The 9453-nt window shown below is 52.4% G+C and overlaps 1 protein-coding gene across 1 annotated transcript; it reads right to left on the bottom strand.

The window, feature by feature from the left end:
• Positions 1 to 666: 666 nt before the first annotated feature.
• On the bottom strand, positions 667 to 2004 carry LOC100901609 (zinc finger protein 554). Its single transcript, XM_003748592.2, has 2 exons — positions 1829 to 2004; positions 667 to 1688 (listed from the first exon to the last, which is right to left on the bottom strand). The coding sequence occupies exon 2, from the start codon at positions 1629 to 1631 to the stop codon at positions 789 to 791; it is 843 nt and encodes a 280-aa protein (XP_003748640.1). The 5' UTR covers positions 1632 to 1688; positions 1829 to 2004; the 3' UTR covers positions 667 to 788.
• Between the last annotated feature and the right edge of the window lie 7449 nt (positions 2005 to 9453).

The following is a 9453-nucleotide window of genomic DNA, read 5'->3' as shown; positions in this document are numbered from 1 at the left end:
CCGAATATAGCTCTGTCGTCATTCGATTAGGGTCTGTATGGTATTGTAGGCAAAGCAGCTCACCAAATCATATGCCTAAAGATCTTTCGATGGGCGCAAAGAAGCTCGCTAGCTAACGCATCGAACAGTCGCTCACTTTCGTCACAGCCTGTCATCGAGGATGCTCCGTTGGAGAAAGTCACGCTCTCTGTCGCGGACCGAGGGATGAATATCGGAACCGAATCGGAGAGGTTCCCTATCCTTAGAGGCTGACAAAAAGAGAAACCGACAAAAAGCGATGCTCCGCTAACGATTCGTGGGTTTCGAATATGCGTGTCGCTTCAATTTCCAGTCGACACCGCCGGAAGTATCTAAAAAGCGACAGTGCTGATCGACTTCCACGCTTCTCATTCGATGCTTCCCCGACATCGATAAGCCGACTCAATCTAAGATTAGAGATGACGGCAACTGAAACATTTCGTCCCCGAGCTCGATCGTCCCCGGTGAGGGCGATCGGGACTTCGTTCGGAAGATACACCATTTACACCACATTTCGAGCCGAGCCCAGCTCGGAAAGCTGGGATCGTGCCCGATGTGATCTCTGTGAATCATTGACGTTAGTTGAGGTCATTCGAAGTATGAGGGGGATCCGCCATCGACGTGAGGGGTCATTGCGTTTTCACCGAAAAAAAAAGAGAGGATTTATTCCATCACTGATAACAGCTCGTGCATCATTGAATCTGTCCATCCCGATTGGATATCCCGAGATATGGATGTCGATTCTGGGCCGACAGAATAAGTCGATTTGCTTATTTCGTGCCTGATCCGCGGTTCATCTCCAAAGCGAGAAATTCTTTCTCCGCGAAAGTGAGGAACCGCGGTGATGTCCGAACACCGATGGGTTTTGGTATTACGGTGCAACGTTTGGAGTGTCTCCGGAACGAGTCCTTCCTCGTATAACTTCGACCGCATTGACAGCGATGCAGTGTTTCGCGAACTGACGTCCGACCGACGGGCGGGATCGGGTCGGGGAGGCGATCCGATAAGTGCTTCCTGCAAGGGAAGCACACAGCGCGAGCGCGCTCCTCGCTAGCAGATAGAGCTTTCTCCTGAACTATGCGGCGTCTGAACTTCTTGTCGCAAACTTGGCATCTGAAGGTGGCTCTCTTTGTGTGGAACAGTGATAGGTGACGTTTCAGATGACCTCGTTCTATGAAGTTTTGCGAACAGACACCGCAAGAATGAGGTCGGTGATTCGGATGAACAAATCTTAGGTGTCGCCTCAATTCGCCCTGATTGTCGAAACTACGTCCACACAGCGCGCATCCGCGCGCTTTCGGACCAGTATCCGGTCTCAGAGGCGGATTTCCACAATAATCCTTGGTATCGATTTTGTTGGTCCCGACGAGTTCGAAGCCGTCATTCTCGGACGGAGTTTCCTCCGGATGGGTTTTGACGACGCCCTCTGACCATGGGGACTCGGCCCGGCGAGCGGAGGATCCGAGGCATTCTCGAAAATCGCACTGGTTGCACAGCTCACAATCGGGATAGATCAAATCCGTCGGCGGAGGTCGCGAAATCAGCTCTAAATCGCGGACTATGAATCTCAGGACAGAGTCGATCATGAAGTCCTCTTCCGGCTCGGGAGTCATCGCGTTCTCGTACGATTCAAACGGACAGGGGGAACTCGAATGCGTTGAAGAGTAGTGCTAGGAGAAAGGCCGTACCTGAGTCATTGAATGAACGGGAATGTTTCACAATGGGTTCTAGGAATTCACCGGGGACGGTCGCGCCCGGGGACAGCAGAGACTTCCCATAGCCGGAGAGAGGCGTAACGGGAACTACTCACTCATGAATCCGAGGCGGAGGCAAGAGATTCTGATTGCGTCAGAGTGACCTAAGGAGTCATCCTCGCACCGAAAACAAGAAAATCTCGTCGAGCAGAATCAAAGATTTCGAGAACGAAAAAGGTCTACTGTCAACACGTGATGGAGCGCCCGCTCGACTCGAAGTCGCCGGCCCGACGACGTGCATGTGCGGAACCGCGGACACGATCGGGTGTTTCTTCTCGAGCACCCTGACGCGGCTCGGCTCCTGAGGGTCGGAGACGAGAGATCTCTCAACGGTGCGCGCCTTATTGTCACATGATCCGCAGATCAGGTTTCTGCACCGACTGCGATTTCTCAGGTCGAGAAAAATCGAGTTCAGAACGTGCTGGCAAGAGTGAAGGACCAGATGAGATGGAATTAGGTACAATCGAATAGTCTCGAATGGCGATTCGCGTAGATCTAACCCGAATCTCGACAGCTGTCCCCCTATACCTGTCTGGGGACAGGGGGCGTACTTGAGCTCCTCCAGAAAGCGACGCGCCACCGTCCGTCACGGAAAACCAGGGAGCTTGAAAGCAATGAGATGTATGAATAAAAATGGAGAGAGGTCGCTGCTCAATCTCCTTTGAGACGCGGAAATCGCTGCTGAGGGTTCATGTCGGAGAATTTTCTCTCTCCAGTTGCTTGCAGACCCAGTGAATCGCATGAATCGGCGAAATCCCCCGAATTCCGGAATTTGGAGAATTCCCCCAACTTCCGGCGGTAGTTTATTATCCCTCGTGCGGCGCACCTGCCAGACGGAGATTCCGATTCATCGCTGCAACAAATACGCCCGCTCGCACCGTTGAACATGGGCTGGTGAAAGTACTGCACTCATCGAGGAGCACGCTAAGGCCGATCACTTGCGTAGGGCGGGTTGCGAGCTACGATTCGAGCAAGCTATCATCAACGTGGGAACGAGCGGTCACGAGTAAAAGTTGCGGGGCTCGAAGTTTTCACCTTTAGGCAACCACGACGAGAGCGAGGAAAAACAGCAAAATCCTTCACTCGAGCGTGGACGACCGACGCCGACGTGGTGGATATCGCAGCTTGGATTGGCGGGAGAGCGCGCAAGCTGGCAGGCAGGCAAGCTGGCAGGCAGGCAGGCAGGCAGGCGGGCGAGCGGCCTGATGGGTGGGTTGGGTGGCTTGGGTACCCATGCTGGGGTCGTCACCGACGACGATGCCGCCTTGGGGCCTGAGAACTCGTACATCTGGGCTTGCTGCTTTTTCTTCTGCTGGTTCCCCTTCTCATCAGGAAACGCTAGAGCGAACACCAATTTTCCATCGGTCGCCATCACCACCTCCTCCAGTGCCTTTTCTCCTTTTCTCGCTTGCCGCTACTCGAACAGCGACCGACCGACGTCGCCCCACCATGTATGTAAGATTGAGGACGACGCTGTATTAGAAACACATTTGGCATCACAGTGAGGCCGAGCGCTTGCTCTTTCTCATTCGTACACAGTCACTTACTCCCAACCTCAGCCGAGTAATCGAAGTTGGTGTAACGGCTAGAGAGGCGTTGCCCCCTCCTCTCCTCGTCCTGGCCCTTCGGAAGCCCGTCGGAGTTTCCGAGAGGTTCCTAAACGACGAACAATGACATCGTCCTCCGAGTCGAGGCTCGACGGAACAAACTACAAAATTCTATGTCGAAACGCTACCGCAGGGGCTGAAGTGAAATCCGCTCGTCGGAATAGCGGATTCGTGTTCCAAACAGCGTGACAGTGCCGGTGCCGCGAGGGTATAAAAAGTGAATTTCAACCTTGCTCCCTGACAGAGTGGAATCCTTCCATGTCCCGCATCGAACATCTTTCATCTCGAAAAGGAGAGTTTGGCGAAAACCGATTCGGCACACCCTCATGATTCGCGGTTTCACAATGGAGAGCGATGATCTCAAACGTCAAAAAACTCGAAAACACAGTACCCTTTTGTCGGAGGAGCACCAACCTCGGCTCCCTCAAGCCGTAATTCCGTCCTGAGTGGCTGGAATGCTTCTCCTGCAAAGCTCAAAGGTGGCTAACAAAGATGGAGACGACGACGCGATCCCGGTCGGAGGACTAAACCAAGTTAAATGAAGATAAGCCAACTCATAAATAAGCTTACTCCCTTGTGCAACAGTGGTCGTCAGCTTTTGCCAATACCACCCCACCTCGTAAGGGCGCTTTACTACTCGAATGTATTTCATCTCTCCTACAAAGGCTCGTCTATTCTCTGGAGGAGGTCTCCCATCGAGAAATCAGAGCTGGTTGCGAGCAATCGGAGCGCGTAGCGGCATCGATCCACTGAGTATAAGCGTCTGTTGCTTCACTCCAACTATTGAGCACCCTCAGAGTCACAGTCCGCGATGGGCTTCGTCCCCGACATTTGGCACCCACGACGAATGTCATTAACTTCTCGCCGTGGCCTCAAACTTAATTTCCGCCCGAAAAGAAATACCGGCCTCGTCGCTCGCCGGCTCATCAGGAAAGAACTCATCTATTTCACGAGCTCTATCCCAGAGAATGAGCGGATTCTACCTTCCGGCCCCGGTAGAATGGGCAAGGATACGCTCCGCTCGAGGCTGGTTGCCTCCGGAGCTTAGAAAACGGTCGACGTCAGCGAGAGATGGGTGAGCTCGAGAACGGAAAGACATCGACGCAGTCGGACTTACAATGCCAGCCTTATTAATAACAACGTTTTGGAAGCGTCCAGTGGTGGCATCTCATTGTCCTCGATTGGCTGGATATAAATGATACGGTATACGATGCGGCGGTCCTTGCCGCATTGGCCAGCCATAAGTTAGCGATGGTCTGGCTAAAGGGTCTTGCCGAGACAGGCTTTTGACTAGTAGCAAGATTCGTCGTCCGTATGGGCCTGACAACAATAGCTCTGTGAGGGGACAGTAGGACCCTAGTGTCGTCTGGGTGCATAACTGATTGCCACATTGCCATCGACCCAATGGTATCTAGTCCGTACCCTATCTAGCTCGCCATCCAGTTCGCCATGCCGCAATGCAGTGAGCCAGCTTGACCACGCAGCTGTTCATTGAGACTCGGACGACTGCTGCAGACGAGACACACTAACAACCACAACTCGATGCGCTTGCCGATGCACCCGACTCCCAATTAATCTTCTCATGATGATGATCACCTTGGGAACTTGAGCAACGAACATCACCCGTTCCAAAAATGAACGGTTTGAGGAAAATGGGGGAAGAACGAGTGATGCCTAGACATTACCCAACAGTTTCTTTGGGTCGGGAGCCAACTGTCTCGCGACTTTTCGCGCTCGAAAAAAAACCCATCATCATCTGTCGGGAAGACAACATGCACTTCGCTGCAGCTCTGGGGAGGCCTACGAAGAGCTCTGGCGGAGCTCAATGCGAGCGAACGGCCGCAAGCCATAGGTCGGCGGGTGCGATTTTAAAAGGTATCATTTTCAAATGGACCGTGAGTCGCGACTTCCGAGCGCAAACTCGAATGCATCGCGAAAATTGCAGAAAGAGTTTCACAACGAGGAGCGGAACGGTGAGGGGGAGGTACGGGAAAGGGCGGGATTCTCTCTGACTGGAAATACGGCCGCGGCCGTCTTCTCCGCTTGCGAATCCAGTCTCCGAAATTCCGGAGAGGCACGGAATCCGGGACGTTTTAGGTTCCGCTCTCGCGCTCAACGGCTTTCTCAATCCCCTTGTTGAGTCCATCAGCGGGCCGAATTGGCTTCCCAAAATGAAACAGTCTGGGAGATTTAGTCCGAAATATCATCCTCGCCCAAGTGGAACACATACGACTTCGCTGTACGTCACTAGTCAGAGTCAACACAGCGAAGCAAACGTTCCGCTCTCTACTTCGAACCTCCCCCGGATTTGACCGACCCTTTTTTTTGATGAGCAAACGCGAGTGTCTTAGGTGGAGTTTTCCATTTCCCGTCCTCGCGAGAATCACAAGCCACAAAAACAACAATTCTCTTCCTCAACCGGACGCGTAGCTTGCGGAGATCGAGTTTCCCCCAGAAACATTCCGGGTCATTACAGGACATGGGTTATGGGACATGATTGAGGACACACAATGAGCTTCAGCGCCCTCGAAAATCCCCGTTGAGAGGAATCGGTCGACAGAGCTGATACCTTGCCCTGACACTCCGTTTGAGTGAGAAGCGGTATCTCCGTGGCCGAAAGGTACTTCAGAGGGAGTTATCCCTGGCTATAGTCCCTGGCTCCCTAGTATATGCTTCCCGGAATGGATCTATAGTATTATTGAAGCGGGAGAGGGACGCCATCGCGAATGGGGCTCCGCCATCCTCGCAGAAAGCCCTTCCACCTGTGCGATGCAACTCCTTGGCGGACCCATAAACCGTGAATTTCCTTTGAGATCGATCGATTCCGCTTGGCTCTGCGTTTATCCATTAAGAATAATCAACTCCTCCTCGATGGACGCCCGGAGTCCAATTAGACGCTTAATCAGGGTGTCTTCGCTCAAGCATTTCGTTCTTCCCCCAGGAAAAGGGCCTAGCTTAGCACAGACGATACATTCTGCCGCTCAAGCGGCGTCTGTTGCCTTGTGAGGCGATTTCACCATCACAATGATTGGTGGCCCTCGAAAATTTCGCACCTTTCGTCTCGTCCCGGGAGGTCGAGTCGTCCCTCAAGCCTCCCACCCTGAACCGTGAACGTGGCGCTCGCACAGACAACGATCAACTCGGAAGGGATCAAAGAGATAGCGGATATCCACTACACTTCTGGATTCAGTCAAGAAGTACCCTCTCGTTGCTATCTAGCCGCATTCCGGATAAAACTTCTTTCAGAACCGTTTTCAGATAACATTCAGCGAGCTGTGACGCTTCATTTGGGTGTGCGACGGCGAGCTAAATCCGACACCCGGGTCGGACTCGAGCTACTGCCGAACGTCACGCAATGACTCCCGAGGTCGAGTCTCGTTTGTCTGTTCCTGCCGATTCCGTCGTCATCGCTGCCTGCGAGCGAGTCCGTATATGGAGGGTCTCCGGATGTACTCAGCTCTCAAAATATTCCGGTCGATACCGATTTTCGGGTGAGTGGCCTCTCTGCGGAGGATTCGGTCGGCAAATACCCTCGTGCTTGCTCTAGCCGATGGGGAAAATTGATTTATTTTGCTTTCAGAAACGCAGGCCGAAGTTTGTTCTCCGAGTAATTTGGAAAGGCTTTAAAAACCGATACCCTGATCTGTGGTTTCGAATGAGTCTCTGTACACAGCCCGCGGGAAAGAGAGCCATACTCGGCGGTTCCGTGTGCTAGTTTTCACGCAGGATCGATCTCATATCGCGTCTGTGTTAGCTGTAGCTCATGAAGGCGACGCCCGCAAGCTTTTCTCACCCCACTTCAGGTTTTCCGAAGCCGTATTTGAATTTCGCCACCCGACGACGGGTCGATCCTCCCGACGCCCATCGAACGGGTGTTTGCTATGGGCTCAGCGCAATACCAGCTTCCCGATTCGGACGTCTTCCCGTGGTGAGGCTCGGGATCGGCTATGCAAATACTCGAAGTACTGCTCGAGGAAAACCGCCGGGATAGCTGCGATCTTTGATTCATAATAATTATGAGCACTAAGCACGTGTATTCCTCATCATACAGGAGATGCATTACGAATACTCACGGATCACCCTATGGGCGAATGCCAAGAACCCGCTACACCATGAGATGAACCTGGCGGAAAAAGCGGAACGAGTGCGGCAGCGCATGAACGCGCAATGTCTATCGACCTTCAATGGATTCGAGGTTTCCACTGTACAACGCGAAGCGACTGCAGTGCCAGCCTTGACATACGCAAACGCCTCTACCGCATCGAGAGGAACGAGGATGATCACAGCTCACCTTGGCAAAATTCAGAAAACCGCGCGCCGCTGGGTGTTGGGTATCACTGGATGAAAAATTGCCGACGAATTCATCGTGGGCGATCTAATGAGGTCGACATTCGGAGGTGCTCGAAGCAAGATCAGGTAGGTACTCCATCAGGGTAAAAGCGATGAGACCGGATAGGTGGCAATGGGCTATTCTGTCGCTGATCGCGACCATGAAAATCCACACGGAAGCAATCAAACGACTCGAGACAATGCACATACCTGTGCGAATAATGCAAGACCAGGCGCGGGGAGGGGGAATGAGCCAGAAACCGAGCCTGGAAAAATACCCGAAGAATGAAGAATCTCGAGGAGAAATGGAGTTTTGCATATGAGACAACGGGAGGAACTGAACCCTACTCGCATTCGCCAGAGCGAGAATGTTACCAAACCGGGAATATCATCGTAAGTTCCAAAATATAAGCCCGAACTGTGTCAAACACGGGAAAGAAGACGGAAAGATCGAGCATGTGCTCATGACTGTACCCCACACCACTTGTTTGAGAAGGAGATTCCGATAAAGTTAGAGCTCCTGGGACACCTAGATGGTTGTCAGATGAAACAAACGAAGCTACAGCTACAACGATGGGAAGAGGAGACTCGAGCGATCCGCTGAGAAATCGCCCCTGACATAAGAGGCTATAACACATGCAAATAGTGGCACGGTATATGGATCAATAAAAGCATACGTATAAGCAAGCACGATGCTCGACTCGTTCCCCGGTTCTATCGTGTCCCGGAACACCCCGCGGTATGGCGCGCAATCAGTCGTCAGATCACATGCGCCATGATCGAAGCCTGAATGAAAGGTGGAGTCGTCAATTTTCAGACGGCCATCTGCACTCAGTGGATATTCATGAAGGAATCGGCAGAGACGGGATGTGTTCCATCGGCGCCCACAATGGAGGGTGGTGAATTCCCTTCCCCGGAGAAAAAGATAAAAACATGCATGCTGATGCTTCCATGCAGTTGAGTTCCTGCTCGTCTCTAGGGAAGATCCTGACTTCACCCCGCCCGCACCGGTGAGGCGTCCTAATCGTTCCCGACTGCTAGAAAAATGAAAATTAAATGAATTGAATCGTGCACATATATGTATATGTACACGATTTATACCGCAAACTCCATTCACCATTTAGCATATTCCGGCATGTGATGCGAAAAGTGAACGTGTCATCGCACATCCACGATCTTGGATTGGAAACGGCCGGCGTACTCTTCCATGACGTAAACGACACGGACGCGCCGAGAGTCGGAGCTGAACAGAGGTTGCCAGCGCTGTTTGTCTTTCACTCAAAGGCTGAAAGAAGAGATTCCATCACCACTTACTGTGGCTCCTTCGCAACCCCAAGAACCAGGGAAAATCAGCGGTGGTGGAGGAGGGTTAGGAACAATTAATCAGCCTTATTACCATACTTGATAGATGGTGAGCGCAAGCCGGCCGAGAAGGAAAATGCTGCTATAAAAGATTGCTGCCCAGTGACTCAGAGCGATTCGCTACAGATCATGCAAGAGATAAATACGAGCTGACATCATCCGCTTGCTTTCCAACACCGCTGGGTCCCGACCCGGCGACCGCTTGTCGACGGTCATCCTCGCCATGAATTGTAGGATCCATTCGAAGCGTGGCAGATATCGCTATCGAGCGTGGAAACGTCGTCGACGACGACAACAACGACGACGATAAGAGTTTTCAGCGGGCGGTCCGATCTGAAAAGTTTAAACGTGCTCCCACCCAAGATTTTGCGTGTGTCTATCCC

The sequence above is a fragment of the Galendromus occidentalis genome, unplaced genomic scaffold (genome assembly GCF_000255335.2).
Source record: "Galendromus occidentalis unplaced genomic scaffold, Mocc_1.1 scf7180000077538, whole genome shotgun sequence".
Lineage (NCBI taxonomy): Eukaryota > Metazoa > Arthropoda > Arachnida > Mesostigmata > Phytoseiidae > Galendromus > Galendromus occidentalis.
The sequence above is the reverse complement of the archived record's forward strand: the minus strand, read 5'-3'. Positions and strand labels throughout refer to the sequence as shown.

Bases quoted from the DNA above. Each gene is read 5' to 3' on its own strand.
- LOC100901609 (XM_003748592.2), bottom strand. From the start codon at position 1,631: ATGACTCCCGAGCCGGAAGAGGACTTCATGATCGACTCTGTCCTGAGA.